The sequence below is a fragment of the Felis catus genome, chromosome C1, assembly GCF_018350175.1.
Source record: "Felis catus isolate Fca126 chromosome C1, F.catus_Fca126_mat1.0, whole genome shotgun sequence".
NCBI classification, from domain to species: domain Eukaryota; kingdom Metazoa; phylum Chordata; class Mammalia; order Carnivora; family Felidae; genus Felis; species Felis catus.
In genome coordinates, this window is record NC_058375.1 from 26,702,375 (window position 1) to 26,722,868 (window position 20,494).

At 47.0% G+C, this 20,494-nt stretch overlaps 1 protein-coding gene across 4 annotated transcripts in view; it reads right to left on the reverse strand.

The window, feature by feature from the left end:
- Window positions 1-20,494, reverse strand: part of DLGAP3 (DLG associated protein 3) — a 62,351-nt gene that overhangs the window by 25,464 nt on the left and 16,393 nt on the right. For 2 of the 4 annotated variants that reach the window (XM_023258445.2, XM_011284742.4), the window contains exons 2-5: window positions 15,471-15,553; window positions 13,017-14,174; window positions 8,390-8,595; window positions 8,004-8,076 (exon numbers count right to left, since the gene is read on the reverse strand). In XM_023258445.2, the coding sequence (XP_023114213.1) occupies window positions 8,004-8,076; window positions 8,390-8,595; window positions 13,017-14,123 (1,386 nt within the window). In that variant the 5' untranslated portion in view covers window positions 14,124-14,174; window positions 15,471-15,553. Of the gene's footprint in view, window positions 1-8,003; window positions 8,077-8,389; window positions 8,596-13,016; window positions 14,175-15,470; window positions 15,554-20,070; window positions 20,404-20,494 lie in introns of those variants that run through there. The other 2 variants (XM_023258446.2, XM_023258447.2) reach the window with 2 other exon arrangements.

Here is a 20,494-nt window from a genome sequence, read left to right on the forward strand (position 1 = left end):
AGCTGTGTGAGTCAGGGCTGCAAACAGCCCAGGGGCGGTGGAAGGTGGGGGTGCAGGTTGCTGGTCTCAGGGACTAACGGGTTTAGGTATTAACACTCACTTGGGTGTGGGAGTAAGGCGCTGGGCCCACATGAAACACAGCATTGGAAATGAGAACCTCCATAAAGGTAGGAAAGGGGAAACCTTTCGTGAAAAGTAGACTAAAAAAAAATTAATTATCAGCACAGGATGATAATAGGAAGCTAGTCTGTAATCTAGGCACTGGAGGGAGGGAGAAGTAGGCCAATGTTCTAAGATTTTTGTAGCCACAAGCTGGTCTTCACATAGATACAGGATTCTGTCTGCATAGGCCTGGGTGACAGACACCTCCCTGCAAATTAAAAATTAACATAAAATGGTCCCAGACCAAGAATAGTCTAACAGAAGCGATTGCAAAGTATTTTCTGAGGAACAAATTTCTAACCCAGGCTGTTCAGGACTGTCACAGATAAAGTTCCACTGAAGATGAGTTCATACCAGACCATGTGGTACGCTACCCACGACACAGCCCCTAATGATGTCCACCTCCTAGCATTAACACCCTTGTATAGTTCCCTCCTCTTGAGTATGGCCTATACTTATTGTAATACATAGAACATGGCGGATACAATGGAATGTCACTTCTGAGATGAGATTACAAAGAGATTGTGGCTTCCATCTCGGGCACTCTCTCTCAGAGTCTTTGCTCTGGGAGAAGCAAGCTGTTATGTTCTGAGTAGCCCTATGGTGAGTCCCACATGTCAAGAAACTGATGACTCTGGCCAATAGCCAGTGAGCATCAAATGGCAACAGCCATATGAGTGAGTAAGGAAGTAGATATTCCTCCAGTCAAGCTGTGACATGACTACAGCCCTGACCAACGTCTTAGTGAAGCCATGTGAGTCATCTGATCCAGAGGGTACCCAGCTAAGCTGCACTGAGATTCCTGACCCACAGAAATGGTGAGATAATAAATATTTGTTGATTTAAGACACTATGTTTGAGGATAATACGTCACACAGCAATAGATAACTAAAACAAACTGTGACATAAACAACTAAGCTTTTATTGAGCTAAGCCATTGAGAATTCAAGCTTCATCTGTTACAGCAACTCGTGTTACCTTAGCTAAAATAGATTAGCTTTTAAACTATGTTTAAAACTTCTAAAACTTAAAAGATAAAACTGAAAATATAAGAAGAGAACATAAACTTTGAAAAGAAGACTAGAAATATTTAAAAGAAACCAAACCAGCTTTCCAGAACTGAAAAAAAGTCAGTCAAATAAAAACATAATTAATGAGTTAAATCGTAGATGAGACACAACTGAAAAGAAAATTAGTGAATCAGAAGATACATCTAAGGAACTTACCCAGAAGGCAGCATAAAGAGGCAAAGAGATGGAAAATATGAACGAGAGGTTAAGATGCATGGAGGAAAGAATAGGATCTTGCAGTTCGTGGATTCAAGCCCCATGTCAGGCTCTGTGCTGACAGCTCAGAGCCAGGAGCCTGCTTTGGATTCTATGTCTCCCTCTCTCTCTGCACCTTCCCCATTTGAGCTGTGCCTCTCTCTCAAAAAAATAAAATAAAATAAAATAAACATTTTTTTAATCTTAAAACAAAACAAATAATAGGAGCTCCAGATGAAGGAATAGAGAGAATGTAGAAGAGGCAATATTTGGAGATAATTATACTGATGGAGAATTTTCCACACTTCTAACTTCAAGCATGACAGAGTGACAAGCTGGACAAAACTGTCAAAAATAACTATTTCCTCACTCTGAAAATCAGTCAAAGGTATACAAGAAAGAAACATATACACGAAAATTACTGAACAGCAGGAGTCCGTGGTGGCCTTGCCTGGGGCTGCTCCCATTACTCAAGTTCCCAGCTCTATCAGTTGCAATAGTTCAATCAGGGTGAGGCAGGCTGTGAAAAACAGCTGCTTCATTGCCACTGCCACTTAATTTGGGCTCACTTAATTTGGAACATTGTCAGGTATAGCATCAAGAACGGGGGGGGGGGGGGGGGGGGGGGGGGGGAATAGAGCAGGAATAGCCAGCAGCACTGCTAAGCTGAGATTTCAATGCTGTTTGGGACAAGCAATGGACTAAGAGATGAGGCAGAGATTTAACAGAGAAGTTTCAGGGGATGAAACAGCTAGAGAAGGTTTGATGAGCTCTCCACATATCTTGAGTTAAGTAGGGGTGAGTGCATACACAGCAGAGACCAGAGACGTCTTGAGCTGCCCACACCTCCCTGGCCAATGGGACCTGTGCACATGTGCGGAGATAACACAAGAGAGACTGGCAAAAAGTAAAATTCAGGGTAGGCTTAAAAAGAGCCTGAAGTTTGTACTCCCAAGTCCACACACACAACCATAAGCAGAGAGAAGCCTTTCTGGCTTAAGGTTTTTGAGCACAATCTCTGACCAATCTCTGGCTGAACACTAAGCTATACAGACACAGGACAACTCCTAGGAAGGCAGGCTTAAAAATAAAAACAAGAAAGAAAAGAAATTTAGTGAATACATCAGAGGCCACGTTTAGCATGGAAGACAGATTTCACAGATTTAGTCCAGGGATTAACAAACACATAATAAACAAAGCAATAACAATCAAGGGGTAAAATAAGAATCCAGAGTTGCTACAATATGCTATCTAAAATGTTCAGAATAGGGGCGCCTGGGTGGCTCAGTCGGTTGAGCGTCCGACTTCAGCTCAGGTCACGATCTCGCGGTCCGTGAGTTCGAGCCCCGCGTCGGGCTCTGGGCTGACGGCTCAGAGCCTGGAGCCTGTTTCCGATTCTGTTTCCCTCTCTCTCTGCCCCTCCCCCGTTCATGCTCTGTCTCTCTCTGTCCCCAAAATAAATAAATAAACGTTAAAAAAAAAAATTAAAAATTAAATAAATAAATAAATAAAATGTTCAGAATATAACAAAAAAATTATGAGACATGCAAATAAACAAGAAAATATGAATGTTCCCAAATGTCTGATCGACAGACAAAAACTACAAAGCAGCTATTACAAATATGTTAAAAGAAGTAAAGTAAATCATGTTGAAAGATTTAAAAGAAAGCACAATAACTTCATGAATAAAAAATCACAACAAAAAGATAGAAAAAAAAATTTTTTTAAAGAACCAAATAGATATTCTGGAGCTGAAAAGTACAATAACTGAAGTGAAAAATTCACTAGAACGGCTCAGCATATGAAATAATCAGTAAACTTAATCAGTATAAATTATCCTATCTGAAGAACGGAGAGAAAAAATAATAAAAATAAACAGAACTTCAGAGACCTACAGGACAATAACAAGTAAAGCAGTATACATGTAATGGGAATTCTAAAAGAAGAAGAGAGAAAGGGGAAGAAAAAGGAACAAGGAAATAACAGCTCAAAACTTTCCAAATGTTATGAAAAATATTATTCCGCAGATTAAAGAAGCTCAGCAAATTCAAAGTAGGTTAAACACAAAGGGATCCATAGCCAGATACATTACAGTCAAAATGTTGAAAGCCAAAAACCAAGAGAAAATCTTAATAGCACAAGGGAAAAACAATTCATCACATACAAGAAAACAACAATATGATTAACAACGGGCTTTTCATCAGAAACAATGAGTGCTCAAGGCAGTGGAATGGTATATTCAAAATGTTGAAATGAAAAACTGTCAGCCACTGGGGCCCCTGGGTGGCTCAGTCGGTTAGGCGTCCGACTTCGGCTCAGGTCATGATCTCACGGTTCGTGAGTTCAAGCCCCGCGTCGGGCTCTGTGCTGACAGCTCGGAGCCTGGAGCCTGTTTCGGATTCTGTGTCTCCCCCTCTCTCTGCCCCTCCCATGCTCATGCTCTGTCCCTCAATAATAAATAAATGTTTAAAAATATTTTTAAAATAAAATAAAATAAAAACTGTCAGCCAGGAATTCTATATTCAGCAAAATTATTCTTCAAAAATGGAGTAAAATTAAAGATGTTTCCAAATACATATAGACTGAAGAATTTGTTGCAGACCTATCTTACAAGAAACAATGGAAGTTGTTCAGGCTAAAGGGAAGTGATACCTCATGGTAACTCAAATCCACAGGAAGAGATGAAGGGGACCAGAAATGGCAAATATAAAAAACTCTATAGATATGTTTTTCTCATTTTTTCTCCTAACTTCTTTAAAAGGTGCAAAATTTCACAAAGCTATTATTTATAATACCAACATTCCTTTATAATAACTGTTAGTTTATAGCATATACATAGGAAAGGTACATGACAATAACAGCACAAAGAGAGGAGAGAAAAAAGAGACACATTGGAGCAGAATTACCAGAATTAATTTTTTTACCAGAATTACTTAGATTTTAATCAGTTATGATACACTTTGTAATTCCTTGAGCAACTCTAATAACTCAAATAATATAGTAAAAGGGAATTAATAACAAAGAAATTAAAATGGTTCACTAAAACATTCATTTAATACAAGAGAAGACAGTAAAGAAAGAACAGAGGAGCAAAAATGACATATGACGCAATCCAACCATATCAATAATCACATTAAATGTGAATGAACAAGAAAGCCTCATTCGAAAGGTGGCAATTGTTAGATTGGATTTTTTTTTTTTTTTTGAAGCACAAGTAGGTTGAAAGTAAAAGGATGAAAAAAGATGTACCAACAAACAGTAACCATGAGAGAATTTTCCAGATTTGATGAATGACATTAATCTTCAGATTCAGGGAGCACACACACATATCACAATGAAACTGCAGAACACCAAAATCAAAGAGAAGATCTCAACAGCAATCAGAAAGAAATGAAAAACTATGCACAAAGACAATTAGATTGATTGCAGACTTCCCAACAGCAACAAGAGGAGACAGATGACAAAAGAATACATTCAAAACACTGAGAGAAAATAAATGTTGACCTAAGATTCCATAATAAGCTAATTTATGTTAAATAACGAGGGCAGACTACATCTTTTGTTTAAGGCAGAGTTTTATACTAACAGACATTCACTGAAAAAATTACTAAAGAAGATTTATTTTTTTAAACGTAATTTATTGTAACTAAAGAATATTTAAAAGGAAGGAATGAAACGTAAGAAGTTATGGGGGGAGGGGTTAAAGATATGAGTCTATATGATCAAGTACTAACAGCATAAAATTTGGGCACCTGGGTGGCTCAGTTGGTTAAGCGTCTGACTTCAGCTCAGGTCATGATTTCACAGTTCAAGAGTTCAAGCCCTGCGTCGGGCTCTGTGCTGACAGCTCCGAGCCTGGAGCCTGCTTCAGATTCTTTGTCTCCCTCTCTCTCTCTGCCCCTCCTCCATTCAATCTCTCTCTCTCTCTCTCTCAAAAATAAATAAAATGTTAAAAAAATTTTTTAATGTGACAATAATAAAGACTAATTTGGAGAGGTAAAAAGAACATGGGACAAAATACCAGGCAACATGTACAATAAGAAGGGAAGAGGTCATCAAAACTAAAGTATCCTAAGGAAAGAAGAAATTGTCAAATTTAGACCTTGCTAAGTCAAATATGCACATGAAAATTATAAGAGTGACCACAAAGAATGAAAATAGAAAATAGAACTGCCAAACCAGTGTGGGATTTGGTAGTAAGAAAAATGAAGAAGAAAACTAATCCAAAAGAAGGTAGGAAAGGAGTAGAAAAGCATCACTCAAAAGGCAGGAGAAATAGAAGGCACACAATGAAACAGCAGTAATACTGTTGTATTGATACAGGTGTACCAGTAACCACAATAAATGTAAATGTACCAAACCCTCAAGCCATTGTCAGTATAGATATAAACTAAATTCCTTAAACTATTTACAAAAGACCTACCTAAAACATAAGGAGACAAAAAGCTGGAGCACACCTGTGGTGTCAGAAGGGTAGCAAGAGGACCACTGTGGCTGCAGCGGGTGACAGGCGGAGGAGCATTAGAAGCAGGATTCGCAGGTAGCAAGGGACAGATTGTGCAGGGCCTTGTAAGTCCTCTGAGTAAGGTGAGGGTTTTGAGTGAACGTAATTCTATTTTGAAATGATCACTCTGGGATGTACTGAGAGAGAATGATGTGGGGCAGGGGCACGTGCAGGAGACCATTCAGGAGGCAGTGTCAAAGCCCAGACAAAGGCCATGGTGACTTAGGCTGGAGTGGTGGCATCGGAGGTGAGAAGTGCTTTGGTCCTGGATATACTTGAAGATGGGACCAACAAGGTTTGCTGAAAGCTTGGATGGGGCATGTGAGACAGAGAAAGGAGTCAAGACTGACTTCAGGCTTTTAGATCAGAACTCCTAAAAGGATAAAGTTGTCATTACCTGAAACAGAGATGACAGTGGACGGAGGAGTACGTTTGGGGAGGTAGGGGGAATGGGGTAAGGGTACTAGCAGTTTCGTTGTGGATATCTTAAATTTGAAATGTCTACTAAACATCCAAGTGAGATTTCAGTACACAGTTAGACACAAATGCCAAGCAATTATGAGAGGATTGGGGCTGGAGATACACATTTGGAAGTCACCAGGCCCTCAATAATATTCAGAGCCAGGGCGCCTGGGTGGCTCAGTTGGTTAAGGATCTGACTTTGGCTCAGGTCAGGATTTCACGGTTCGTGGGTTTAAGCACCGCATCGGGCTCTGTGCTGACAGCTCAGAGCCTGGAGCCTGCTTTGGATTCTGTGTCTCCCTCTCTCTCTGCCCCTCCCCTGCTCTCTCTCTCTCTCTCTCTCTCTCTCTCTCTCTTTCAAAAACAAATAAACATTTTTAAAAATTTTAATAAAATAAAGTAATATTCAAAGCCATGAGCCTAAATGAGCTCACTTAAGGAGTGAGTGTAGAGAGAAGTCCAGAAACTAAGCCCTGAAAAAAATCCAGTGTTCAGATCCTGGCGAGTTAGAGAGGCACTGGTGACAAGACCAAGCGTTAGCAGCCAGAGAGAATCTAGGAGAACCTAAAAGGTATGGTGTCCTCAAAGCCAACTGACTGAGGTGTTTCAGGAAGGCGAAAGTCCTCATCTGTGTTAGATGCTGCTGATGGGTCAAGTAAAATGAGGACTGAGCATTGAACTAGTGGGTTGAGCAACATAGGCTACTCTGATGAGAAACAACAGCTGTGCCAATCAGATTCCCTGATTCAGGAAATGTAACAAAGACCTCAGCAGCAAACAATAGGAGCCAATGTGGACATTCTTCTGCACTGCTTTTTTGCATTGATCTTTTTTCCCTGGCAAACAGTAAAAATAGCTAACCTTTACTGAGTGCTGGCTATGTGCCACGAGCACTATTATGATGCCTATTTTTAAATAGAGAAAGTGGGGCTCAAAAAAGTCAAGTAACTTGCCCCAGGTCACTCGGCTGGTAAGGAGCTGAGCTAGAATTCCAATTCATGCCATACATGTAATTACTAAACTGCACCGCCTCTGCTTAGCTAAGGGGAAAGTCTACACTTAGGGATGGAACTCACATTTATAAAGTACCACTTTGGAGCCAGGTACCTTGTGTTTGCATACATTTTCTCACGGAACTCTCACAAAGCCCCTGAGATAAATATCACTACTACTGTCATTTTAAAGATGAGAAAACAGAGGCGTTGCCGTGTCTTCCAATGGTTGGAGTGGCGGGGAGAGAACTCAAGCACAGGCCATCTCTCAGACCTCAGCTCTGCCTATCCCTGTACCATCTGCACAATCAAGCCTGCCTTTTGCATGGGGCGAACTGGGAGTAATCAGGCCATGACAGGACTGGAAAACCTCAGAAAACTGATGCTGCCCCTGCAAACTCATCACTTAGAGGCCCCTCGGTGGCTTTGAAGGATGTGACTGAGACCCCCCAGGCTGAGTCAGATCCAGGAGTCCCAAGGCCTCCCAGCTCCCCCAGAACCAGACCTGGGCTCTCTCCATGGGCAGACCTCTGATTTTCAGGCATAGGCTGAGTATGGGACTGACTCCACCCCCCTTCCTTCCCACCCTTTCCTTCAGGTGTGCTGGACCATCCCTACCTGTCCGGTGGTGAGGGAACGGCTGTAGCCAGGGATGGAGCTCCGGGGATGGATCCGGGGTGGGACACAGCAGCTGGGAAAGGTCAAAATTCCAGATTCAGAATGGGGGTCTGCTAGAAGGGGGAATAATAGCACTGGGGCCTCTGAGCAGGTTCTATACCTCAGAAACCCCCAGACAGGGATCCTCCCAGGAGACTCCTGGGTGAAGAGACTCTCCTAAAGAGGCACTCAGAGAGGCACTATCTCACCAGGGACCCCCTCTTTCTGTGGGGCAAAGCGAGACTCCCCCAGTCGAATCCTAGGCAGGGAACCCCTCTGGTGCACATCTCCTGCAGGGACCCAGCATCAGCTTCCCACTCTCCGCCCCCAGCCCTCCCTGTCCTTACTTGATCCGGGCCTGGTCCACGCTGGAGGAGCGGCGGGAGGTGAAGCGCCGGGCGACTGCTTTGGGGGACGTCTTGGGGCTGCCTTCTGAGTCTCCACTCTCCTCATCCCCCATGGCTTTGATGTAGCTGCCGCTCCGCATCCTGCGGCAGGGGATCTCCCCATCCTTGCCCCCAGTGGGGTAACCCCCCCAGTCATCTTGCGGCACCTGCAGGGACAGGGGCTTCTGTCTCTCAGACACGTCCCTATGAAATCTAGAAGCCAGAACTCTCTATCCCCATTGCCGGGGCGCTCTGCTAGCTGGAGCAGGCCATGCTCAGGGGCATGCAGAAGCGGAGCCGGAGGTAAGGTTTCAGCTGTCCCCTCCCTTACAGGAGATGCCTCATCATCCTCCATGGACCTTTTACTACTTAATTGAGGGCCACCTATGGAGTCTTGGAGGTGATATGCCAAGTGCCAAGAGGTTGAAGATCGGAGGCCAAAGTGACCTGTGTTGACCCACCCCCCCGCAGTGAAGTATCACCTGCCCTCACCTTTCACCCCTCCTGCTCCTTCCTTCTCTTAACCTGCTGACATCCTAAATCCTCCAACTCTCCCTCCTTCCCTCTCTGAGGAGTCACAGAGGGCTCTAAGCAGGGAAGTGCCATCAAATTTGGTTCAGAAAGAGCGCTCTGACAGTCCAAAGGGGGGATGCACTGTGTAGCGCTGGGAGAAGGGCAGGGGATCGAGTGGCAGGAGGGAGACCAATTAAAAGGCTTATGCTGTTAGCCAGGCAAGAGATGATGAGCCTAAATTAAGACCATGACAATGAGGGGGACGAGGAGATGGAAATGAGGTGTTAAGGAGCATCAGTGAGCCTGATTAGATGTAGGGGGTGAGGGGGTGGTGGGGGGTGCGCTGGGAGGAGTCACAGATGACTGGGAGGCTGCTGGCTGAGGACCTGGGGGATGGTGCTGTTGTTCACTGAGCCACAGAATCCCAGAGAAGCAGGTTTGGGGAAGAGGTGATAGGTCAGGGTTGAGCATCTTAAGTCTGGCAGAGAACTACTGAGCAGGTGGTTGGATGTTCAGTTCTGGAGTTCACTGGAGAAATCTGGGTTGGAGGCAGACACGTGGGAGTCATGGGCGGCAGCTGAATCCATAGGGGTGAATGAAACAGCCCAGGGGAAAGAAGAAAGAGAGCTGGGGAGGGATTCACTGACATTTAAAAAGGGGACTGCAAAGAAAGGAAGAAAAGCCTATGAAGTCACCTGAGAAGGAGTGGGCAGAGGGGTAGGAGGGAAGTCAGGAGAATGCCATGTCATGGAAACGGGAGACATTTCCAGAATAAAAGGAGTTGATAATGTCAAATGCCACAGTGCATTGAGAGGTTAGTAATTCGGGCTGAGGAGTTAAAATCCATGTTCAAAATCTCGCCCCGTCACTTGCTAGGCAAACTTGGGCAAAACTGATTACTCTCTCAGTTTCCTCATCTATGAATCAGTAATGACAATTATGCCTACATCCCAGGGTTGGTGGGAAGGATAAATAAGTCAATATGACATGCCCAGCACATAGTAAGTCCTCAGTAAGTGTTAGCTATTATTATTATAAGCCTTGAAAAGTGCCTTTCAAGGAGAGCTTTCAAGAGACTACTGGGGACCAATGCCAGAACATTTTAGAGGACAGGGGATGTGGATGTCAGACTGTAATAAAGGGAGAATGAAAGGAAGTGAAGGTGTAGAACCTATGCTTTAAGAACTTGGGTATGAAGAGAAGACAGTAGACAGAAGGGGGTACGGAGTTGAAGATTTTGTAGGATGAGAGACTTGGGCATGTTTTCAGAATAAGAGAAAGAGCCAGTAAAGACAAAGCTAGCCTTTAAATGTAGGATGGAGAAGGGGCGGTCAATTCAGGGATAGAGGGGATCCCGGGGAGATGGGCTCAAACCCTGCTGGAGGGATCAGTCTGGGTGAGTGGTCTTGGCTTTTTCTCTGAGCCAAGAAGGAAGGCAATGGGGGTGGCTGGGGATCTAGACGAATCCGTAGGTGGCTGACAGGAAGGTGAGGGAACCTGTGATGGTTGGCCTACACTAGGAAGAATGACGTATAAATAGAGGTGTGGGGGAGAGGGCTGGGGCAGGCAAGGAAGATTTCGAACACCTGTTGTAAGAAACAGGTTGAATGGGGTGAGGATGGAGACTAAGAAGGTCAATATTCAGGGACAGCATAGGGTTCAGGGGAGGAACAGAGACTCTGGGGGTGAGGCTAGGTGAAGGGACAGAGATAAATATGAGAACAGAGACCCAGGGACGGAATGGGTTCCCAGGATGGAAGTAACCCACCAGGAGGAGCAGGGCTCAGTGAAGATGCTGGAACTCAATCAGAAGAGGGTAACGCAGGGAGGAACATAAAGGAACAAGGGCTCTGAGGACAAAGAGGGGTTCAAAAGAGGGTTGAGGGAGAGCTGAGGTCCAGTGGGAGAAATAGGGTCTCAACAAAAGGGTTAAGGATCCAACAAAGACACCTGGTCTGATGGGGCCAGCTTCCCTTGCTTTTGTGCAAGGTCCCTGCAATCTGTTAGTTCTCCCCCAAACAGGCTCTGACTTTGCAATCCTCAGATGTCTTAGAACCCCAGACCCCAAGGAATCATTCCCTTCCCTGCACTCTACAGAGAGGAGCCACAAGCAAGCAGAGAGAGACAGGCCAGCAGATGGGATAGCCAGGGCACTCTCTGCCACACTGCAGGGCTCCCACTCCACAGCCACTGCAGCTCCTCGCTCCTCTGCAGGACACTGTGAGGTGCATGTTAAAAAGGAAGCCCCCAGAGAGGTCAGGGCAGCCCTGGAGAAGCAGCAGGAGGCAGCGGAGTGGCAGTGAAGCTCCAGGGACAGCCAGGGCTCAGTTATAGCAGAAGAAGGGCTGGTGTTCCCTCCTTGGCCCTTTCTGCTGGACCCTTCAAATCCCAACTTAGAGGACCTCTCTACCCAGGAAAGGGGCAATTCAAGGACAACCCAGAAGTCCTGAATCCAAGAAGTTTCTAACCTTCCCTACTGTCTGCCCCCCCGCCCCCCGCCCTTCTTGCTTTCCCTTGAGCTCTTGTAAGTTCTCCACCCAGAAGAGCCCTAACGTGTGAAGAACTTACCAGCAAGGCCAGGGACACCCAAAAGACACATGCAAGGTCAATTCTCTGTACCTTTGAACAAGCTGTAGCCTCTTCCTGGAAGACCCTTAATCCTCTTCTGCATTCGACCAACTCCAGCTCCACCAGGATTCAGCTCAGGGGCCATTCTCCCCCGAAGCTGCTCTGAGCAGTCCCCTGGCCACCACCACCCCAGGTGGGTGAGGTGCCCCCTCTGTGCCCCCACGGTGCCTCGGGCACTGTGCTATCACAGCCTCATCACTCTATTCTACCTGCTTCCTTGTCAATCCCACCTCGACCCTGTGGGCTCCTCACAAGCAGCGTCTGTGTCTTCATCTTTATATCCACAGCACCCAGGAAAGCTCACTGAATGAATGACTGTGGATTAAACACGTGGAATGTGGGTTTGGGGGATAACTCTAAGTCTGCTGGACTTCCAGACCTTGTAATGACTTTTCCTCCTAAACCCATGGGAGGCCTCAAGAAGTCCAGGGTGGGGTGGGGTGGGAGGGTTGGCTGGCTGGCTCAGTAGGAAAAACATGTGACTCTTGATCTCGGGGTCATGAGTTCGAGCCCCATGTTGGGCATAGAGATTATAAAATAAATGAAACTTAAAAAAAAAAAAAAAAAAAGCAAGTCAGGGGTATGAGGGGTATGGGAGAGGGTCCTGAGGCAGAGAAAAGGAAGGTTGAGAGAGAAGATGGTGAGAAGAACCCGATCCCACCTCAGTGAGAAGATGGAGAGGGGACAGTGTGGGATGGATAAGGGCTCCATAAGGAGGAGTCAGAACTCCTCGCCTCACCTGCAGAGACCACACAAGTGGTGAGACAGGATGGAGACAGCATGCCAACTATCACGGGCACAATCCACTCCCTAGAAGCCCTGCCCTGGTGTTGTATCTGGGCCTCAGACTTCAGTGTGTCCCCAGCCTAGGAAAACCCACAGGACAGGCTCCCAAGGCTCTTCCACAGCCTTGTGGTGTCCTACTGCAGGCACCCCAGAATGACAAACCCCAGCACAGGCACATTCTGGAAATAACTGACCTTCATATTCAAACAGTATCTGGACCACCCAGATCTGAGCAGAAAAGAGGTCTGGAGAAGGCCTGGGGGCAGGAGAACTGCTTTCCAACTGCTGACCTCTAATCTCAAGGGAAGCAACTGCCAGGGAGTACCACACTGTCCTGTCCACTGCCTACCCTCAACCTCATTCTGCCTCCGAGCTCATGAGACAGAGGCCAGCACAGCTTGTCCAAACAGCAGGTCGAAGGGAGGTCTTCCTGGCAGTGACATATAATGTCAGAATAGAAGGGCCTCTTCGTTGTACAAATGGGGAAACCGAGATCCCAAAAGGGGCTCGAGGTGACACAGTGAGGCCAGGCAGAACCTCCCTGCCTCCAGGCCTCCATCATGGGGACAACTGACTCCCATCCAACCCCTTTGATAGCTCCCCGGGTGACAACCTCAATGAGGACTGAGGACCCTGTTCCCCACCCCCACCAAAACCTCACCTGCAGATAGTGATAAGTCCTGGCTTTGGCCTTGGCCTCCGGACCCAGGAGTCCCTTGCCTGGCCCAGCCCCTGGGTATCCATCCCGGCCCTGGCTGACCATCATGGTGTGCCAGGCACTTCGCTTGACCGATTGTCCATCCAGTGACATGGACATGCCAGTGCAGGCGAGACAGCGGCCTTCTGACCCGCCCGAGCGCCCCTTGAAGCTCAAGTCCCGGTAGGACCCATCTGGAGCCTCCAGGCAGAAGGGACCACCAGGCTCCCCAGGGGGCCGCCCACCCGCTAGGAAGCCGCTATCGCTGTCCAAGTTGTCATCAGAGCTCCACCAGCCAGCGGCCTTGGACTGGTGCCGCCCGTCCCCCTTGCGGTCCTTGCTCTTGCTCCTCTTGCCGTGCCGGGACTGGTGGTGGTGGTGGTGGTGGTGGTGATGGTGGTGGTGGGAGGTGTGGGGGCCTCCAGAGCCCGGGCCGGGGTAGCTGTCTCCTCCAGAGCCACCTCTTCCCTCAGCCTTGGGCCCATTATAGTCCCGCTTCCCTGGGGCCTCCAAAGAGTGGGACTTGGCGAAGAGCTTCTGCACAGAGTGAACCAGGTGCCGGATGCGGCTGGGGCTCTCGCTGCGGGCCTCCGGGGCAGTGCCAGACGCTGGCCCTGACCCGGGCCCGGCCCCTGCTGGACCTCGCTGGTATGGGAGTGTGTGGAAGCCATCTTGTTGAACTGGCAACTGCTTTTCAAACTGGTCCAGGAGTGTAGAAGGCAGGCGGGGGGCACCCTTGCCCTGAGGGTGGCCCACACAGTCTTCACAAGTGTCGAAGGGGCCCTGGCCGGGGTACATCCTGGGGAAGGTGCTGCTCCCCCCCCCAACCCCGGCCCCCCCTGGCCCTCCCTCAGGGCCTACTGATGGCCCTTCACTCAGGCTCAGGGGCCCTTCAGGAGAAAGGTGTCCCAGGCCAGCTCTCGGGGCACAGAAGCGGGGCTCGGTGGAGAAGGCCTCCCCGGAGCCCAGCAGGTACGGGGCCCTGGCAGCTGGGCCCACGTCCATATGCTGCTGGTCGGCAAAGCGGGCTGGGCGGGGATGGCTACCGCGGTCGCCATGGTAACCCCTCATGGCCTCAGCAAGGGTTCTTCATAGTGTTGGGGGCCAGGCCCCAGGAACCTCCTGGGAAAATAAAGAGAAAAAGGATTTGGAATGAACAACAGGCCACTTCACCTAAAACTATCTATTATTAGGTATTCCAGTATCCCTTTAGGTAATGCATATCAATTGATTGTAATTAATTGTACTATCTTTCCACAAATGAGCTTCAAATTCCTTAAAACAGTCATACTAGACAAAGACACAAGGGCACAAAATAACGCCATCATTCGTCAAATGCTGCAAATTTGATAAATACTTATTCACAAGACAAAATACCCTCAGCCAAATGAGTTTCTAAAAATCCTTAGGGTACCCAAAATAAAAGGATACCCAAACAGACTATATATATATATATATATATATATATATATATATATATATATATATATGAAACCAGTCATTAGGTGAACTAGCTTTCAACAAACTGGCTGTAGGCAAATTGATCCAGAGCCACACCTCTGCCCCAGCCCTACCCACACCCACTGCTTCGAGGAGCCAGGCCTCAGGGTCATGGCCTCCAGCAGCAGCAACCAAAGAGAACGCTGGACCTGCATCTACATACCCACCCCCTCCCCTTCTTTCCACACCCTGTTCCTTCCATCTGGCTGCAGGCTCATTCTCCTCCCTCCCACACCCCCCCCCCACCCACTCCAGGGCTGAGACAGGAAGGAATAACCTAAGATGACTGCCTCTTCTTCTTCTGGGTTCCAAGTGTTCCCCAGTGAAATTTCCCCTTTTGCCTTTCACTCCCATTGGCCACCCCCATTCCACTGTAGGGGAGTCACACAGGGAGGAGAAACCATAAAGAGAAAGAACGTTGGTTGTACAAGGCAGCATCTAAATCCTAAACTGGGATTGGAACTCAGGAGTTCCTCCTCCCAGGAACGGTAGGCTGGAAGGGCAGGGAGGTGGTGGAGAGAAAGCATTGGAACCAGTGCCCCTGGCCCCCATCCCAGGCTTGCCAAGGCTACAGGACAGAGAGGTCAGCTCTCAGCAAGAACTGCCTCCAATCAGGACTCCAGAGCTGCCAGGACAGGAGCTACAGCAGGAGGGGGTGTCAGCAGGAGGGACAGGGACTGAGGAGCTGGCAGACGGCGCCCTCCCTCATCCTAGACCAGGCTCCTGGGCCATCTGCTGACTAGGAGGGGATGACAGCCTCAAAGACTCCAGACAGCAGCACCTCCGAGACCCATCCTCCATTCCTCCCCGCCACCACCTCTCCATATCCACTGTTTCAGGTTGCATCCAGAATAACCCAAGTCATTCTGATTTCGGAACCTCAATCTACTCCTCATCTCCCAGGCTCCTACAACTCACCATCTGGGGTTTCCCATCCTTGGTGTCAGGATCCCCACCACCAAACAGAATTCTAACTTCAGAAGGCTCAGGACCACTGGCTCCTGATGGAAAAGAAGAGTAGTGAGCAAAAGAAGAGATTCTCCCAGAGTCCTCAGAGGACCAGCCTCTGGCCTTGACAGTTTCCCTTCCCAACCCCCCAAACCAGGACTGATTAGATCCCCCATGATGCAGAGCCTTTGGACCCCCGGGAAATGAAGTTGGCTTCATTATGCAAATACATGCAAATGAGCTTACAGGTTGGACTACCTCCAACTGCAGGTGTCTGTGTGATCTGTCCATGGTGCTGAGCCACTGCTTTTTTTTTTTTTTTTTCCTCCATTGCCCTCAAATATAACTCCATTCCACAAATATTTGTTGAGCAGCTACCATAAGTAAGACTCTAAGTAAGAAGTGTGTAGAGGTGATTTAAGTGTGGTCTCTGTCATTGAGAGGCTTATAGTCTAACAAGGGACCAATCCCACATGACAGGGTTATTTTAAGTCGCTATATTTTTGCACAAGCTGTACCCTCCTCCTAGAATCTCCTTCCATCTACTCCCTTCAACCCTTTCTCTTGGCTAACACTTATCCAGATGAAGCTTCACCGTCCCTTAAAGACTTTCTGTACTCTTATTCTGGGTTATATCTCTCTATTGGGCTTTCATAACACCCTGGGTTCCCCCATGAAAGAAACATAATACTGCATTGAAATTGTCTGTTTCAGTTTCTGTCCTCTCAACTAGAAAGTGGTCTTTTGCAGTGTAGGAACCATATCTATTTATCTCTGAATCTCCAACACCTCACTCAGGGCTTTGTCCAGAGCAGGTGCTTAATAAATTGTTCACCAAGTAGATGAATAAATGACTGGACTAGAAAGGGGTAGCAAAACATTATGCTAGTTCAGATGAAGACAGGAACAGATTTAATAGAGGGAGAGTGAGGAGGCTTCCCAGAGAACGATGTGTTTGGGATGGAGAACAAGATGGCTGTGTGTTCTGAAGACAAAGTGGTGGGGGAGAGAGAATTCCCAGAGGAGGAAACAGGAGGCACAAAGGCAGAAGAGGTGGGCAAATAAGGAATTCTTAGGGGTGGGCTGTGGGAGTTCCAGCAGACATTTAGGGTTTGGCAAATACTGGGATGAGGTGGGAGAGAGAGAGAGAGAGTCAGGAAGGAAGACAACTCTGAAGTTTGCAGCAGCCGTGACTGGAAGACTAATGATGCCATTATTAGACACAGGGATGTCAGGAAGAAGAGCTAGCTTTGCAGGCATGATTAATAGTAGTGGAAGAGACACAGTCAGACATCAGGAAGAACTTCCTGACCCTGAGGAATGTGAGACAACGGAGACAATGGTGGAGTCTCCTGGAAATCTTCCACAGAGGAGAGGGTGAGACATGCCCAGCCCCTGGCCCACCCTGTGGCCTGGACTGGAAAAGCTGTTGGTTACCTTTTCTGGAGAGAACCTGGGGTGACCTCACAGATATCAACTGCTTGGCTCTAGATAACAATTCTTCCCCACTGCCCTTCTCTGGGGAAGCAGAAGTGACTTCAGACCAAGAGGCCTCACAAGCAGTTGTTGGAAAAGCTCTTGGAAGCATCTCTTTGCTTTGGAAAGAAATTTTGATAGCCTGGTCCTTCATCCACATCATGATCCTCCTCCTCTTGCCCAGGCAGGACCCACGTTTGAGACTCACAGCACAAAAGTGAGTCAGACCATCTCATTTGCTTTGTTTGTGGTCACATCAAGGAGTGTCATGCTGAGCTTACCAAGGGTAGATGTTCCCAGGCTCCCCCTACTCCTTGGCCCCGCCTCACACAGGTGCTGCTGTGAAGCCTCTGAACCTCCATCAAGATTATCAAACTTCAGTCCCTTTAGCATCAGCCCATGTTCTCCCAGCTCTAAGTCTCAGGGGAGATGGGCTTCTCTTCAGACAAACTACCCATGTCCTATAGGGTAGCACTGGGTAGTGGAAAAAGTACAAGCTCTGAGACCAGAAGGTGTGTGACACTAGACAAGTGACCAGATGATGCCCACTCATCTATCTCCCAGGATCTTAATATCAAGTGATAAAATGTATATGAAACCATTTTATGAACTCTAAAAGATTACACAATGTAATCCCTCATGTGAATGCTTTATTCTGAATTTGCAAAATCCCCAATATCCAAATACTAAACTATGATCAAATGCAAACTGCTGGGGGAAGGAGATACCCAATTTACGGATTTCCTAAAGAAAAGACATCATTGATGTAGATTGGATTATACAGGCTTCCTCTTATATGGTATGCTTTACCATCACATTCTCCTGCTGTCACCTTATATACTAATCCATAGAGAGGCAAAACAAGCAAGGAGGGGACTAATAATTCCATCTATCACCAAGACCTACGGATTTTGCTTCCTAAAAATAGATCTGCCCACTATTTCCATATCCACCAACAATGGTTGGCTGCCTAGCTAAAACTCACTCTCAACCTCCCTTCCCCCTTCCCAGCACCTGTAACTAGAGGCTACAGGATTCACTTTTGGCTAATGATACATACATAAAACTCGATGGTTTCTGGAAAATATTCTGCCTTTGTGATAAAAGGAGTGGAGCTTGCTAGTACCATCCTTCCTCCCTTTCTTCTAGGCTTGAATACAACCATGAAGCCATGAGCTAAGGCGGCCTGTCTTGCCACCATGAGAGAAAGGCCTAGAGAATCCCAGAAATGCTAGTCCTGGAGTCATTGAGCCATGGAACCAACATAAGCCGTCTGCCTTCCTCTGGGCCTAAATGTGGTAAGAAATAAACTCTTCTTTATTTAAACCATTGTTGGCCAGGTTTTCTGTATTTGTAAGTAGAAAGCACCACTAACCAATCCACCTAACTCAGAACACCATCTCCTGCCTGAGCATCTGAAAAATCTCCTAACTGGTCTCCCTACTTCCTTTCCTACCCAGCTTCCAATCCAAATGGTCACTTGGAAACAGAAATCTGATATTGTCACTTTTCTGCTTAAACCTCTTTATTGGCTTATTGATGTTCTTAAGATAAAACACCATAACCTGTCCAACAAGGCCTGCAGGGTCCGGCCCTTCCTACGTTTCCAACACCCTCTCACAACATGCTCCCCCTTGCTTTCTCTGCTCCAACCAGGCCACTCTTTTTGCAATCCCATGATCCCATCAGGGACCTGTTCCCCCTGTCCAGAAAGCTTTTCCCGCCCACCTCTGCCTTGTTAACTCCTACACACCCTTCAGATCTCAGCCCCGTTGTTGCTTCCTCGGGGCAGCTTTCTCTGGCCTCCCCGACTAGGTCAGATCTCCCTGCTGTTTGCTCTCAAGGCATTAGGCACCTGTATAGCTCTTATATCATTACCATTTTCAATGTGTGTGATTTGGAGATTGTCTGTCTCTCCCACTACACTGTAAGCTCCATGTGAGTGTAGGAATTTCATCCATCTTATTCACCCCCGCCCCCAGAATGATGCTTGGCATATGGCAGGTGTTTGTTGAGTGAATGTGAGCATTTCACTTATGACATCTTATTTAATTTCCACAATTATTCCAAGGGATCGGTACTATCCCCCCACTTCCATTTCACAGAAAAAGAAACTGAGGCTGGGAGAGGCTAACTGATCTGTCCTGGGTCACAGAGTTGGTGGTAAAACCCAAAGTCAAACTCAGTGTTGCCTCACCCCAACATCTTAGCTTTCCTCCCACCTGTGCTGTCAGCCCAGAGAAGACACCCTTATTAAAAGCCATTCTGAAGTAAACACAGTAATGAAAGTGAATTTGTCAAAAGAAGAAGAAAACAAACAAACAAAAACCTCACATGTACCCACACACTCCAGAGCAAACCAGAGTGTGGTATATGGTTTAGCCTTTTCCCCAAAGGTGAGTACTGAGTTTGTTCCAAGTCCAAGGTCAGATAAGTACAGAGTAAAGGAAGCTCCTTGAAGCCCTATGACAATTCTAGGTGCTGGTGGTATGTTCCCCATCTTACTGCATGAAGTCACCTCTCTACTATCCCAGGACACAGAGAGTTGCTCAGGTGATGAACCTCTGGGCCCAGGGAAACAGCCACTTTTGCAATTGCCTGTGCTAGCTCGGGAAGTGGAGAGTGGAGGAGTCTGGGAGGGTGCCGTGTATGACAAATTCTCTGATGCAGCTCGAATCTATCTGGGAATGGAAGAACTGGCACACATGCCGTCACCAAGAAATTACCCAATTTAGCACCAACTACACAATCCAGCAATTAGTTTCTTAAACCGGAACTTGCTGCGGGCCGCCAGGCTGGCGGGGTTGTTGTTACAAATCTCACTGGGAAACCAGCTGTGTAATTCGCCAGGAGGTTGTCACTGCCCCAAGCAATTACCTTCCAGAAAAAGAATGGAAAATGGAGGAAGGAAAAGGGCTGCAGAGGAAAGAGTCAGTGTTTTCTTTTTCTTTCCCCCAGGGCCCTGCCCAGCCAAATCAGTTGCTTTTCATTTTCTGAGACCCAGGCAACTCACAAACTCCCTGGATCAAAGCAGTTATGGGTGCAGACTCTGTTGTCAGACTTTCTGGGTTCAAGTCCCTTTCCACTTACTCACTTGCTGTGTGTCCTTGGGCAGGTCTTAGCCTCTCATCTGTAAAATGGCAATAATAATAGAACCATCAGAAAGGTAATAGTGATGTGATGGTTAACAAAGTGCAGTCTTTAAAGCCCTTGTACCGTACAGAATACTTAATAAAAGTAGCTCTCATTATCTGTCCTTTCAATTTTTTTTTAACTTCCTCTATTGGTTTACAGTGTGACCTTGGGTGGGTCACTTAATCTCTCCAGGACAACCATATGAGACCAAAGGTATTCTGCTGGGAAAAAAGCAGTTCTTAGTCAAGGCTGTCCACACCTGGGCACCAGGGAGCCAGACGTGTTTGGCAAAAGCCAATGTCTCAGAGGTAGACACAAAGCAATGCCTTGGGCAAAGCAAAGATAAAGATTTCAAAAATCAAATGTTATCCGATTCATGCCTC